Below are 15,607 nucleotides of genomic sequence, written 5' to 3' on the forward strand. Positions count from 1 at the left end.
GGGAGAGCACAGAGATTTGCCCATCATTGGCATCCCCCTAAATCTGCCAGCAGCCCACAGTCGGGCTCCAAAGCCCCCCACTGCCATGCTGAGCCTCTCCAGTCACCCATCCCACTGAACCCGTGTCCCCAGGGGTTCCCATGGCGGTTTGTGGGCAGCTGACCCTGCAGCAGCGCTGCCTGGCTTTGCAGGCAGGGGTGGCAGGCAGGGGAAGGGATGGCTCTGCCCTGACAGGCAACGCAGACGCGAAAGCCTCGAGCCACTGTGCTCCGCAAGCTGGAGCCTGAGCCCCAGCCCCGCGGCCGCAGGCGCTGCAGATCCTTCTGGAGATTGCCCGGCTGCGTGGGAATCGGGGAGCACGGTGCCCTGTCCCCCCAGGCCATGGCAGCCAGCCCCAGCCTGCAGGCCGGCCGCCTCTGCCAGACCCCACTGGGGCCCACGAAGCCCCGTCCCCATGCCAGGACAACCCTGGGGTGGCTTTGGGGAGGGACAGTGGCATGGCCAGAGCCTGCTCACGGTGCAGGGCCAGGCTCGTGCTGGCTCTTTCCAAGCAGCTTGGGAATAAATATTTTGGTGTTCTTCCACCCAAGGAAGCCTGCTCGGCCTTCCCGGGACCTCAGAGCTTCATTTGCCGAGAAACCCCCTTCCTGTGAGTGGGGGGGTCTTAGCTGGGGGCGTGCAGATGAAGCCGGATCCAAACTCTGCACAGACAGAGCTCTGCACCGTCCCCGTGCCGCGGCAGGGACAGAGGGACCCAAACACGGTGGCTTCCAGGGATGGCTCAGCCTGGTCCCCTGCCCACGGGGAGATGCTCCAAGCACAGACCCCTGCGTGGACCAGCCCCCCAAATCAGGTCCACACACACATTTCGGGAGGGAATGGGGTCGTCAGTGGGTGGAGGAAGGTGCTGGCAGTCACACAGTATTTCTGTGGTAGTTTCTTGTAAATCTCCAGCTCCTGGACTCGGGATTCAGTGAGGCTCATTCAAAGCCCTGCAAGCATCCTGAGCCTGTGCCGGGGCTGCGGCACCCAGGGGTGGGGAGCAGCCAGTGGGAGGGATTTTCCAATTTCTTCTGAATTTTGAGCCACTTTTAGGCAGTCTGACTCCTCATTTTCAGCTCTTCTGCTCTCAGTCACTGTAAATGGATGTTTTCTGTTTTCCAAGTGCCAAAGAACTGGGGAAGAAAATGGTCAAGATGGGTGTGTGTAAGCGCAAGCTCTGGCTGCGGACATGTCCACCGTGCACTGAGCGACAAAGCAGCAGACAGGCTGCAGTACCCACGAACTGGGGAGAAATTTAGGTGGTTAATAGAGGGGGAGGGACAGAAAGAGTGAGGCAGATCACTGTGTTGGTGTTTCAGGTCCAGGCATGGGGAAAGCCAAGGTTTTCCATCCCCATCCTGAGCTTCTCATCATTCTGCAGACCAACCCTCAGCCAGAGCCCCTGCCTGTACCACATATCCCCTCAGCTTTGGGAGTTTCTTCTGTGTAACACCCAAATCTGCCAGATCCGCCCTCAGTGGGTGGATTCACAACCTGACCCTGGGAGCAGGGGCTGGGGGGGTAAGTGCTGAGCCAGCGGCGGGCGGGTGGGAGGCAGGATGGCTTCACTCGCCGCCTGTGAGGGCTGAATTTTTCATGCAGAGGAAAAGGTCATCCAGAGACTGAAAAGCAAATAAACAGCCAAGAGACTCGGCCAGACTGCAGAGCAGGGACGGGGCTGGCAGCTGACGCATCCCCCATCACCAGTAACGTGGTGCCAGCACGTTGCTGACCTGGATGGGGCTCAGCATTGGTGGGTGAGGTTGGGTAAATGGGGTGATTTTACCTGAGGGAAAATCTTCTGCAGGCATGGACTCAGAAAGCAATTGGGTTTGCGGGCAAAAGCAAGGGTGGGGGAGAAGGGCCCTTGGAGCACTGCAGGAGGCCGAGCACCATGGAAGCATTTTTAGTTGACTATTTGCAGAGTTAGGGATGCAAAGGAGCTCACAGGGCACATCCAGCCAGCCCGAAAAGCAGGGAGAGCGCACACAGGAAGCATTTCTAATGTCTCTGGAGGGGAAACCGAGGCACAGCAGGGCATTGGCAGACGTGTGGCCTCACAGTCATCTCCCCCCCCAGCACACCAGCTCCTGCTGCGAGGAGGGGATGGATCCTGGGGACTCCTGTCCTGGGGACACCAAGTATTGCTGGGGCTGAGCACTGAGCCCCAAAACGGAGCGAGGTGCCCCGGAGCTGCCTGAGTGAAAATGCAGGAGCCTGAAAATCCGGCTCTGCTGCTCCCAGCCCCAAGGTGCCCCCGCTGCATCAACCCTGCCTGCGCTGCTCGGAGGATGCCCCAGTGCTGGGGCTCTTCTGTGCAGGCTGGGGGCTGCCCTGTGCCTCCACCCGGGGGTCCGGGGGGGTCTGTCAGCACCCACGGGTGCTGGGGCTGGCACCCTCCGTGTAGCACTGCCAGGGTGAGGTCGGGTGCAGGGGAGATGGCAGGGGACCTTCAGGGCACTTTTTTTCCACCTGACAAAATCCTAGTGCCCAGTCCTGGCTTTGGCATCAGTTTGGGGCCAGCTGGACCCCCCCAGCAGCTGGCAAAGGTGGTGGGGGTCACGCTGCTGAGACGGGGGTTTGCAGCATGATGGTGCCAATGCCTTTTGGGCGGTGAAACCATGTGTACCTCCTCCACCACTGTGTGCCCTGCAGAGAGGCTGGCCTTGCTTCTCCTGCAAATGTCAGTGTAGTTTATAGGTGGTTTCTCCTCAGATAAAAATGAAATGGGAAAAAAAAATCACAGTTGTAGCAAGCAGTATTTTTTTTATCTTTGGGTCAAGTGTCTGGCTTCCTTCAGATGCTCCTAAAATGATTTCATTGCTGACTATCCTTAATTATAATTCCTAAATCACTGGATATCATTTTAGAATCCAGAACCTGCTTCAAGCAGTGCCAGGCTGGAGAGCTGCCCTGTGCCCTGCTACGTCTGCATGCCCACTCTCCAGGAGAACAGATGGCCAGGACATCTGCACCACCGCTGCGGTGGGTTTGGCCATCTCCAGTAAAGTCATCTTGTGTTTGAGTGTAGGGAAAAACGCTGTCATCCATAACATAGAGCTTGGGATGCTGAGGGGAATCCAGGCATGGATTGCAGGGATTACCCGTGTGTTAATTCCCCATCCCCAATGTCCTGATGTTGTGTCTTGGAGAGGGTGTCCCAGGGAGGTGGAGGAGGTAGTGTGTGATGAATGTGGTTGTAAGCATCACCCACCGGTGGAGCTGGGGTTGCAGGACTCAGTGAGTGGGAAGGGGCTCACCACCCCAGCTGGCACCACATGAAGAAACAAAAATAGAGGCCAGGCATGGCTGGAGCTGCAGAGGGCAGCAACGGAGCTGAATACACGCCAGCGCCCATCCATCACCCACTGTCCATCACCCACTGCGAGTGCTGTCCAGTCCGTAACCTGCTGTCCCCGAACAGGAGTCACCAGGCTGCCCTGGTGATGGAGGTGGCTCAGCCCAGCCTTGCAGCAAAAGGGGATGCCGAGATGCCTCAGGTTTCTCAGAGGCAGATGGAGGGGCCTGGAAATACCATGAAAATGTCTAAAAACTGTGTCAGGGTCCCTGCTGGGGCCTAAAATTTGGATTATTAGAAACAGTCTTGTTTTCTCCCTGTGAAATATTTTGCCTTAGGCTGGAAACCAGGCTGATTTTTAGGATATTTAAACTGACATTGCTGTTGAACCGTGTTAACCCATTAACACAGAGAGAACAGCTAACATCCTCCACTTGTTTGGAAGAGTTGACAAGATCAACATTAGGAAGGTTTCATGTGTCACTTGGCAAAACCATGGAAAGCTTAAAGTCTTCAGTGGGTGGCTCAGATCCATTTTAATAATGTTTTTCCACTATCCCAAAGTAGATAATTACTCCTTATTTAATAAAGATTTTTCTATGTGCCAATGACAGGAGACAGGTAGCGTGTACTGTTCATAAAGAACCCATTAGCTTTGAGAGACTCATTCCTCAGCTTGGCCATCTTCTGCAAATATTTCAAATCTCCCCAAAGCATTCAAGCTGGGAGAAACAACTTGTCTCACAATATTTCTAGAAGTGGAAGGTATTTCTCCCATTTTGTGAAAATTGTCCTGATTTTGGATCCAGCCCCACAGCTGCTTCCACACAGATTTACTGCCCGCAGTCATGTGCAGTGGGAAGGGCAAGTCTCATGCCCCATGGATGAAGAGGATGAACAGAGGCACCATCCCCAGCTGCACCACATGCAAGATGGTGCCCAGCCAGGATGGGGTTCCCAGAGTAGGAAGCTGTGGTGAGAGACAAAGGTGTCTTGATGGGGCTGATGCAATGGGGTCCACAGGGCAAAGTCCTGAGCTGGGAGAGGTCTCTCAGCCCCATGGGGCACGTCTGGGCTCTGTCCTGGGGCCTTGATGGTTCCCAGGTCAGGCTGTGATGATCATCCAAATTCTAGTCCACTTTCCATCTCCACAGCTGTCCACACTGCCACAGGGCACCACCCAAGCTTGATAAGACTCACAGACAAAGCAGGCTGAGGAAATCCTTTGCAGGGCTACAAAACTCGTTGATTGTTGGAGAGCATCCCCGGGAGGCTGTCACCCTCTGCTGTCACAAATCGACGGAGCAGTTGGGACTAGCTGGATCCATTCTGGTGGCTCACGAGGGGTGGGAGCTACCAGATGACCTGCAGGAGGAAAACCCAGGCAGGGAGTGCTTTATCGGGACAAGTCACATGGACCCTCACCACTCCATTGCAACGTGACACTGCAGTCCTGCAACCTTGCAATTACCTTCCTTGTAGGAGGTGACCTCAATGTCCCTGTATCTCTGAGCTGTTCCACAGAGAAAAAACCTTCTCCCACCCCGTGGTGAGTCTGTGGAGCATCCTCTGTCCCAGCCTGATGAGAAACCTGAGGCAGATGGTGGGCTCCTGCCATCCGCCCCAGCATTAGGGGCTGGCTTTGAGCGTGACAGCTAAGGGGTGGGATGGACGTGTTTCTCCCAAAGGACAACAGAGGCTCAGCTGTTGTTTCTAAGTCTGTCCTAGATGCCCCGGGAAGCCCGTTGTCTTTGTAAATGTCAGCAAAGTTGATGGAATGAGGACGGTGCTTGGAAGAGGGCAAGGATAGGATGAGTGGGATGACTCCAGGGCCTTGAGGAGGGAAAGGGATCCCTCCAGCCTGGCTGCAAGTCTGCTTCAAGGAAATAGGCTTCATGTGGGGCAACCAAACTGCTCACAGGGGTCAGATACCTTTGAATTTGGAAGTCCTACATCTTAAGGAGCCAGGGACTTTTGTGGGTCCAGTGCAGTTCTCCCAAAAACAGAGGGCAGCTGTGATAGCCCCTGCTGTGCTTGTGGGGCTGATGCCCAAGGATGAGGAAGCACCAACACCCCCCAGGGACTCAGCATGGCCAGAGGGAGAGAGAAACTGCCCACATCCACCTAAACACATGCAAGGCTGTCCACTCGTAAGAGCCCAAACACAGGTGATCTGTAGGACAACTGGGACATTTAGGGACCTGCGGGGCACTTGGTCCTGGGTGGGTCTGGCCTCCCCATACAGATCTCTGGGAATTTTCTGTTGGCATCCATCCCCTGGATGGCAACCCCTGAGGAACCCATCACTTGAATCAGTGGCTCCCAGGAATGGGAGGGGATATTATTTGGCTTTGAATTTGGCCTCAGCACTGGTCTCCCACATAGATTTCCATCCTGTTCCCTTCCTGCCTGCCAGCAGCTCAGAAGGGTGCCCATGGACTCAGCTGGTACCTAATAAAACAACCACTCATCTTGAAGCAGCTCATTGCGGTTTGCAAGCCAGAGACAGAGACCCAAAATGTCCTCTACATGTCACCTGGAGAGGAAGGATGGGGAGATCCTGGGCTCCTGCCAATCTTTCTGCTGCCGGCCCCCCATGGCAGCACTGGGGCTTTGAAATCGATGCTGAAGCCTTTGAATGAAGGGGTCCCACTACCCCATCCCTCGCCTGCTTTTTCTTCCTCCTCACTCCAGGTCCCAGTAGAGGATGAAACCTGAGACTGGAGCAAATGGCATCTGAAGCAGCCCCTGTCCCCTGGACAGCAGGAGCTGGTTGGGTCCCCGGGGCACGGCTGTGGGTAATGCAGAGCCTTTGTCATGGGCTAATTTTGGCTCCTCTGTGCTCTGAAAACAATCCCAAGGCAGGCGGGAGGAAAGATGCTGGAGGCACTGCCCCAAGAGGGCTTTTGCCTTATAAAGGTCTAACGGGGCTGGTATAAATGGTATAAAGCCTCCTCTGCGGCTGGGAGGAGATCCACTGTGCTGGCATTTGGAGCCAGGGAAGGGGAAATGTCCTTGGAGGGGCCCCCAAGGAGGGTGGGTGTGGGGACATTTCTCCTGTGCTTGCTGGGACTTGACTAGTGAGGTCAGGTCGGACAAGGATGGGAATGCCACTGCCATCGCCACTGTCGTCACCAACCTCACACGAGCTTGGGGGCTGCTGCATTGCCCCTCCGCAGAGCACAGCTCACCCCTTGGTGTCCCAGCAGCGGGAAGGAGCCGGGGAAGGTGGCAGCACATTCCCAGCTCTGCAGAACGTGGGGTCTGTCGTTGCTGCCCACCATGGGAGCTACCCTGTGCATGCGGCTGCGTGTCCCTCCACAACCATAATAGCCCCAGGATTAAAATACCGGGCATTGTCCCTGCTGGGCTGCACGCTGGGAATTGTTTGCTCCTAAACTTGCCCCTAAAAATATCCCAGGGAACAGGTGTCGCCTGCCCCTGCAGTCCCCTGCCGTGCAAAGCCTCCGTCTGTGGGGATACTGGGCAAGGGGCTTTACAGGGTGTAGGGGTGTGAGACAGCAGCTTTTTTGCTGCTTTTCAGGAATTTCATAGGGAAACCATCAGGGCCTGTGAGGGACTGAAACTTGCTTGAGCATCCCCACCTGCTGTGCTGTGCTGGGTCAGTCTGGACAGTCCGGCTCCCTACAGAGGGGACTGCCCCATCCTTGTCCCCAGCTGATCATCTGGCCTGATGCTGTAACCCCACCTTTGCTGTTTTACCCCATCAGTGTGCCCTGTCCTGGCCAGGGGTGTTTCTGCCATCCTGCTCTGGCAGCTCTGGTGGCTCCAGGGAGTCCCCTTGGCCAATGCTCCCCTGGGGACATCACCCTGTGCTTGCAGCGTTGCAGAGGGTGTGTGTACCACCGTGCACCACATCAGCTCTCCAGGCTGCTCACACACCCCCCCCCCGCCCCTTCCCCTTCAGAGTCTTGATGAAAGAAAAGAAGAAAAGAAATAAGGGGGGGGGGGGGGGGGAGAAAAATATTCAGGAGATTTTCTGCAAAGAAAAAGCACGACAGTATTTCAGCTCACGGTTTCTGCCTCGTCGCAGACTCAGGGCTCCCTCAGCATCTCTGCTGCTGGTTCACACCAGAGAGCAGCAAGGCAGCTGTGCCATGAAGAACAAACACACCCCGTCTGCACGGGCCACCACGGCCAGCCTGACCCGGCACGCCTGCGCGCTCACACACAACACGCGTGTGAGTAAGGCGTCGGACGGCGAGTGCTGGCCAAGCTGGGGTGATTCACATGCCAACACCACAGGAATTCCCCAAACCGCATGGGGGCCACGGGTGTAATCACCCACGGGGGCACTGACGCGCGCGGGCGATGTGTGTGCGTGTCACCCGTGTTGGGGACGGTGCCCCAGGTGTGTGCGGCACGTTGTGGGGCCCCGGGGCTCGCGGCAAACGTGCGCACACAAGAGGGGATTTGTGCTATTTTTACTGACCACTTGCAGGCAGGCTGTGATTTAATACTCCCCCCTCTGCTGCCGGCCTCTGGCAGTGTGCGGCTCTCCCGAGGCCAGGCATCACCTCCCTCCTGCGCAGCCCCGAGGTAAGGCGCTGCCCTGGGCGTCCCCCCACCCGTGACTCCCTGGGTGTGCTAGTGGCGACACGGGCGCGAGCATGAGACCGCCGGTACTTGCACGTGGTGGCGTGGCAGAGAGGAACCCCCAGCACAGGAATTTATCTGAATTTCTCCCTCTGTCTGAGGGTGCTCAGACATTTCCTCTGCTCCGGGAGAGAGGACTGATGAGACTGCAATGGGGACAAAAACCGCTAAAATACCCAGCTGGGCTTTGGAGCTGAGATTTGCTCCATTTTTCTGAAAGTTGGCGAGCAGGATTGTTTTGGGGAGCATTTTCCCCTGTGTCCTAGACTGACTGCTCATGGTCACTTGTGTGAGCAGGGAGGTGAGGTTCGAGCGTGTGAGCAGTGTGTGTGGCTTTGTATTCCCTGAGCGTGTGTGCGTCCCCCTCGGATGGGGGAGGATGTCAGGACTGATTGTGTTTGGATTTATGGCCTTCTTTCTTTTAAGGATTTCTGTGATCTAATGGTTTAATAAGATTTTTTTTTATCTTTTCATGGCTGGGGGCATGCAAACAGTACAGAATTAGCTTGTCCAGATCCTCTTGTCTCCATTGGAGAGCAAAGTTTCTTGTGGATGCTCCAGATCTAGCTGGAGCCCAAAAGTCCCTGCACAAGATTGCTGGGGATGTCTTACCAGCACAGCTGAGTCCCAGCTGGCCTCTGGGAAGGCAATTTTGAACTATTTGGCCCTAAAAATTGATTGACCTTGGTAGAGGTCATCAGCCTGAGGTGCAGTGCAGGTCCCACCTAGGGACGCCAGGTTTTGCTCCAACAAGAGACACTGAGAGGCTTCACCCAGCCCTTGCTCACCTCCAGAGAGCCAAAGGCTCCCCAGAAATAAACTGGGAGGGAGAAGCTGGGACCTGACCCACACAATGCACCAGGGTTGGGCAAGGGGAGCCACTTTCCCTGAATGTCCTGAAACCAGAAGCTCTGACTGCATGTGATTGATGTGGCTTTTGGGAGAAAAAAAATTCCTGGTTTTAGGGTATTTTCTGGTAAATCCAAGAGTCTGGCAGGCTCTGGGGGAGATGATTTCTGCTGGGATTTTATGGCATTTGCCCCAGAAACTTCATTCCTTCAGGCCACATCTCTGGCCAGGCAGTGGCAGGGATGGGGAGGGGACAGGGACAAGCGGATGGAATGGAGAGGTGCACTGAGATTTGCTTGGCACAGGCTCCACACATGTGTGGGAGAAGCCATTTGAGACCAGAGTTGCTCCTTTTTCTTTTCCCCAGCAGGAATCTTTGGGGTTTTAAAACAGTTTCCAAATTTAGGGGGAGGCAAAGAGATCAAGGCAAAAAATGCTAGCTTTGCCATTTCAGTTCTAAGGGAAAGGACTAAACTCAATCCTGGAAAATGCTGTTTCTTTCTGAAATACATCATCGGTTTGTCACTCCTTGTTGGAAAGAGAAAAAAAAAATTGATCGGCATTTTCTCACACATTTTTCTATGACTCGGGCTTACACGGTGCCCCGACTTCTTGGCAAGAGAGGAAAGTGTTAGAGGCAGTGCCAGGGAACTAGCGAGGCAGTGCATTTTAAAGCAGCTGCCAGGGCGTAGGATTACCAAGCAAATTTAAAATATGAAACTGTGAGTATTTAACCAGGGACGCGGCTGCTAAAGGAATCTGCTCAGCCACTTGGCCACGACTTGTTGCCCCTTTCCCCGTCACTCCTGAGATGGGTTTTGGCTCCATCATCCTTGTGGTTTCCCACGGGAGCTGTGGGACGGGACTCCCCAAGCCGACACAGTGTGGGTGACCCCGAGGTGCCCCATTTCTCCTGATTTTTCCAGCCCTGCTTGTCTCTGTCCCCTCACCCCACGTCCGGGTGGGGGATGCAGCTGGCGGGGAAGCAGCTTGGTGCTTGGGAAAACCCCCAAGGAGTAGGAGACCGAGTCCTGCAGGGCCGTCTGGAGGCAGGTTGGAGCTTGCCTGAAATAAGATTTCCTCGGAGCTAGGCGGTTCGTCTTGGTGTTTCACAGCGGGATGGTGAGGCTGCGGAGTCGCTTCCCTCCACCGACAGCACGGGGCAGCACCGGATCTCAGGAGCATCCCACCGCCGCGCTCTGAGTTTGGTGGATTTGGGATTTGCTCCTTTGTTTCAACTTTTTTTTTTTTTTTTTTTTTTTTTTTTTTTTTCCCAGACAAAGAGCACACCACCGCAATGCCAGAGCCGTAAGTAGCACAAGTTTCCCTTGGATTCCACTAAATCCTTGCCTGGCTGTTGGGCTGCTTGTGCCAGCTGAGCTTGTCTGGTTTTGAAGGGGTTCAGCTGGAAGACCAGCCTGTGCTCAAGACCTCTGTGCCTTGCCACTTGCAAAACCTATTTTTAAATAAAAATTGTTAGCGCTTTCAATGTCCCAATTAAAACTTTGGAGCTTTCCTAGATTCTGAAATAGGGATCTGAGGTGGGCAGCACCACTCATTTTGCCATGAGGCTCTTCATAGCACATTGCACAAGTAGAACATATTCCCCGTCGTGAACAGAAGGGAGAAACCTCCCTGCAAGGCTTTCAGCAAGCAGTGACACGGAGATGCCCCAGCCCTGCAAACCTGAACAGGATCCAAGCATCCTGCGTGCCAGCCCCCGGCCACGTGGGAAGTGTGTGAATGAGGGTGTTGTGGCCCGAACCACAGGGACTGAGCTGGGGCTGGCACGATGGGCACCGCGACAGCTCTCGTGCTGCGTTTGAGTGGCATTTTGGCTTTCTGAGCAGTGACCCTGAGCACTCCCTGCATTTCTAGAGAGCACCATCATCTCAGACCTGGCTCACTTGCAGGTGGCAACTATTAGATACAGAAATAAGGAAACCAACTGCATTCACATGAAATGCTTTTCTGACTGTCACCTCTTTTAAAGTCTTATTCACTGGTGTCCTGTTCTCTTCTCTTGTTCCTTATTGCTCCTTCTTGGACTCACGCCTGCCTGCAGGGAGGTAAGTGCCTTCCCTTTCGGGACCAACTTGATTCTACTCTGCTTTTGCCATGAGTTTGTTTTGAAAGGCTTTTTGTTTGTTTGTTTGTTTGTTTGTTTTTTTCCTCCCCTTTCCCCTAGAGAAAATCCAAGATCACAGCCTCACGCAAACTCTTGTTGAAGGTGAGTCCTAAGGGCTGGAAACTCCCTGGGGTTTGTCTTGCTGGGGAAAAGGAGCTGTGGTTGAAGTGCGTGGTTGGGGGACAACAATGAGGAATGGCAGAAGTATGGGCCTTGGGGAGCAGCTCCTGTTCCCACCTCTTGTCTTCTCAGAAATCCTCACTCATGTGGGCTTTGTGGTCCACGCACCAAACAAACCTCCCCTCACCTCCACTTTACTAAGGTGGGGAGAGTCTCTGACGCCTTCAGCTCTAAAGCCACAGACCTTGTGTTTGTGCACCAGCAGCTCTGCAGCACAAGCTTGGGAGCTCCCTGGGTTGTGGCTTGGGAAAATCATTTACTGCCACAGCAGAGCAAAAGGATGCAAAGAAAGTGCTGACATCAGCATCCATCGGGACCACCGCCGCTGCAGCCCCGCGGTACCTCTGGCCATGCTGTTCCCCTGCCTTCAGGGCCACCACACTAAAGGTGTAGGGGTTTTTTGATGTTTGTTGCAGCAGCACAGTGATTTTGGGAGGACAGCTACAGCAGGGAGGAGGTTTGGGAGGCAGATAGGATTGTCCCATCCTACAGACATTGCGCAAGGAGGCTCAGGGGCAACAGAGGAGCCTGTCTGTTCACATTTCTGCCATTTACTTGTGCTTGTAGAGTTTGATGCTGGCAAAAGCAAAGGAGGAGTGGGATCAGGAGCTTGTGGACAAGCAGTCAGAGAAGGAAAGATACCTTTCTGAGCGTATCACACCACTGCACACCAGTGGGCTTTCCTTGAGCCAGCTCCAGGTATTTCTCAGGTCTGAGTGTGGAATGACCTCCTTGGGAGCATGGAGGGGCATCGCTCACTGCTCTCCTGTTGTGTTTGGCCCCCAGGACCTGTGCAGGGAGCTGCACGAGAAGGTTGAAATTGTGGATGAAGAGAGATATGACATCGAAGCGAAATGCAACCATAACACTCGGGAGGTAGGAGGCAGGATGGGCTCTTTGCTTCAATGTTAACTCCCTCCCAGATGGTAACTTGGGCCTCAGTGGGGTCTGTCAAGGACTGGGCTGATCTTGGCTGTGGGACATGCACCAGGGTTATCTAAGGGTTGGCATCACTCAGCACAAGGTTCGTCCTTGCCTCAGCGAACTCAAATTGTCCACTGGGTCCACAGGCAACCTCCTCATTCTCCTGGTCACCCTTGGTGGGTCTGAAAGCTCTTTGTTGTGGTGTGGCTGCCATCTGAGCAGGCTGGGACAAGGCAATCACAACAGCTCTGTGCTCAGGTGGACAGTCCCTTGGTGAAGGGGGCCCTCATGGCTGCAGGAGAGGCCCAGACCCCTCTGGGGCTCAGTGTCAGCAGAGACTCCTGCTTCACACAGGGGCTTTTTGTGCAAGGCAGTCATGCTGTGACCTCCCACTTCTCCTTCTTTCCTCAACCTGTAGATTAAAGATCTGAAAATCAAAGTGCTTGATCTCCGAGGAAAGTTCAAGCGACCCCCGCTGCGGCGAGTCCGCGTCTCCGCCGATGCCATGCTGAGGGCTCTGCTGGGCTCCAAGCACAAGGTGTCCATGGATCTGAGAGCCAACCTGAAGTCTGTCAAGAAGGAGGACACGGAGAAGGTGGGTGACTCTTCTAGAGGCCAGAGATGGAGACACCTCCTAGGGATGCCCTTGTTCTTCTCCAGGGTCCCCTATGGAGCCTGCGTGGGTTGTGCTCATCCCTTGTAAGCCTCAGAAATAGCACGGGACAGTCTCTGTGAGGCACTGCCCATTGCGGGATGCTGTAGGACCACACAGGAGCAGTTTGACTGGGCCAGGTAACTGATGGGTGATAACAAGTGAGATTTAGGGCGGCATCCGTGATGCGTTTCCCTCTCAGAGCATGTGGGGATATTTCAGCTGGGGTGCCCTTGGCATGTCTGTTGAGCTGCACCTGCGGAGACTTTGGTCCTTGGTCTTCTAGGGAACCAGAAAAGCTCCTATTCAGTGCAATCACACCCAGAAAACATCCAGGCCCAGATAAGATAAAACAGAGCAAGCCCAGCAAGCACGCTTAGGCTGAGATAAATGGCCCAGTTCACACAGGCTTTGCAGAGATTGAGAGGGGAAAGTCTCAGTACCAGAGACAGAGAGTGATGCCCAAATCTGTCTGGGGTATGCAGGCACCCCAATGGCAAGAGCTGTGCTTCTTTCCTAGGGCTTCTTTCCAAAGGTCCCAACTCAGCAGATTGGATGAAAATCTCAATTTTCAATTATTTTTCCTTTTTTCTCCTGGTTGCTAGTATAGCACATTTTCAGTCCTTTGGATAGAAAACTGTGTTTACAGTTCTCAACGCCAGGTGGTGAATAGATCCGAGTTTATTTTAGATGTCGTGAGATGATATTGGGGCATGGCTCGTAATCTATGAATGCTTGTGGGTTGGCAGAGCAGACACCTGGGCACGTTCCCAGAGCTGCCGTCATCTCCCCTTTCTGTTCTGGAAGCGACTGCCAGGCTCTCACTGTCACACCAGAAATCCCAGTCCCTTCCAAAGGCTCGGAGAAGGTAGAGATGGGTTTTATGTGGGCTGGGAGGTCTAGGCAGAAAGTGGTTTTGCTTGCATCTACCCTGATGTGCTGGAATAAAGCTGGAGTAACTCCCATGTGAAGGTTTCTTTCTCCTAAAGAAATTTTCTGGGATTTTTGTGCCTTCTAGTGCATTAATGTAACTTAGCCAGGCTTTGGGGCGTTATCCACATGAATCTAGAGCTCCCTGCAGAGATCAGACTGCTGTTTGCCATCTTCCCAGTCAGCTCCACGAGGAGGAACACACGGCAGAGCTGGCTCCAATGGAGAGGGCATTCGCAACAGGGCAGCTGCCTTCTTCATGTGTCGCTGGTGGGCTGGGGCCAAGGGCTTTGTGCAACAGGGTGTGACAGCGTGGGGCTGCTGGCTGCCCCATCACAGGCCATTGCAACCCCCATCCCTGTTCCTCCTGGCAGGAGCGCCCTGTGGAAGTGGGCGACTGGCGCAAGAACGTGGAGGCCATGTCAGGGATGGAGGGGCGAAAGAAGATGTTTGACGCTGCCAAGTCCCCCACAGGCCAGTGAGAGGTAGGGGACTGACTGGGCCTCCTTCCCCTGTGATGCCCTGTGCTCTCTGCAGCATCCCCGATCTGTGCTTGTGGGTGAGCAAATGCAGAAACCACCTCCACTCATTACAGAAAAAGGCATCACATGTCCCATCTCCCACCCCACTCTTGGGATGGGTGCCCGTCACGCATGTCCCCACCACGGAGCCCCTGCCAGCAGCTATCCTCCTCTCCCAGCTTGTCCTCCCTGGCTCTCCAGGGTCTGCTGCCCAAGCCACAGCATCCTGCACAGCATGGGTATCACCGGCACCAAATTCAGGCTGCTGAAAGCAGCCTGAAAATTCCTCTTTTGTCCCACTGCTCTGCTCTGTTTCTTTCCCACAGGAGCATCAGGAAGAAGAGCCTCCCCACCCCTGCTGCCTGACTCCTTTTCCCTTGCTGCCCCTCTGTGCTCTTTATGTCCTTTACTATGAATTCACCACTGAGCTGATAACGTGTGGACAACTGTGTGGGAAGATCTGAGCTTCTTTCATTCAGCACTGCCATCAGCCCTGCTCTCACACGCCCCGGCACAGTGGCTTCCTGGTATCACTTGCATGGGCCATGCTGTCTCCAAGGGGCCACTGGCCACCCCTCCATTCCCAGCACTGCACAGAGGCCCTGGAGATGGCTCCTGGTCCTCCCACTCCCTCATCCTCTGGCGGGTGCAGCCTGAGATGTACCCGTGCGGCTGCACGTGTATTAAAGGACGGTCTCCCGGGCACAGCGCTGTGTGGGCTCATCACTGTGGGACCATTGGCCAGGGTAGCTGCTGGTCCACAGCCTGGTCTGGAAGATACCCTGGCCCTTTCCTGCCACCCTGCAATGTCCCCGTGCCAGTACTCAGGCCAGTATCACACCCTGGGATCAGACTTGCTTTGGGCTCGTCTCTTCCAGCTCCCCAGGTTGCTCCCTGGGGTCCTCGGTGCCTCACCAGCTCTGCTGAGCCCCCCACCCGGCCCCATGCATGGGCCACATCTCTGCCCTCCCATTCTCCGCAGCCCTTGCTGGGCTCAACAATGCACCAGCCTCCCAAGCAGCAAGGTTCGGGTCTCAGTGCAGAGATGGCTGTCTGCCAGCTCCCCCCACCCCCCTCTGGTTTTGGAAAAGCCTTCAGAGCTTGCTCACCCTAGCACCAGCTGTCCCACCACAGGCACCAGAACTGTGGGAATTGGGGCAGCCCCATTTCAAGGCTTAATTCGAGCAGCGTTCCAGGCCAGCATGGGATGAATCCATCTTTCAGGCCAAACAGCTCACACTTCCTCACTAGTACTATTATTTTCTGTGTCACAACCCCCAGACTGCAGCTGGTTGAACACAAGCAGCTGGAAATGAGCCAGCTCATCCCCAGAGCAGGTCTGGAGGGGAGAACTGATGAGAATTCACACCAAACTGGGTCTTCTGCCTGGTTGCATTGCAGGAGATGCTGAGGGTCAGCCCCCACGGTGTGCTCTTGGTGGTTGTAGCAGTGCCTTGTCCATATCC

General features: G+C 54.8%; 1 protein-coding gene across 1 annotated transcript; it reads left to right on the forward strand.

Moving 5' to 3' along the window:
- Positions 1-7,458: 7,458 nt before the first annotated feature.
- On the forward strand, positions 7,459-14,838 carry TNNI1 (troponin I1, slow skeletal type). The gene is made up of 8 exons (XM_074925819.1): positions 7,459-7,542; positions 7,850-7,900; positions 10,995-11,036; positions 11,682-11,813; positions 11,901-11,990; positions 12,457-12,633; positions 13,995-14,105; positions 14,468-14,838. Exons 1-7 carry the CDS (start codon positions 7,459-7,461, stop codon positions 14,100-14,102), a joined length of 684 nt encoding a protein of 227 aa, XP_074781920.1. The 3' UTR covers positions 14,103-14,105; positions 14,468-14,838.
- The last annotated feature ends 769 nt before the right edge of the window (positions 14,839-15,607 follow it).

This window comes from Athene noctua, chromosome 23 (genome assembly GCF_965140245.1).
Source record: "Athene noctua chromosome 23, bAthNoc1.hap1.1, whole genome shotgun sequence".
NCBI classification, from domain to species: domain Eukaryota; kingdom Metazoa; phylum Chordata; class Aves; order Strigiformes; family Strigidae; genus Athene; species Athene noctua.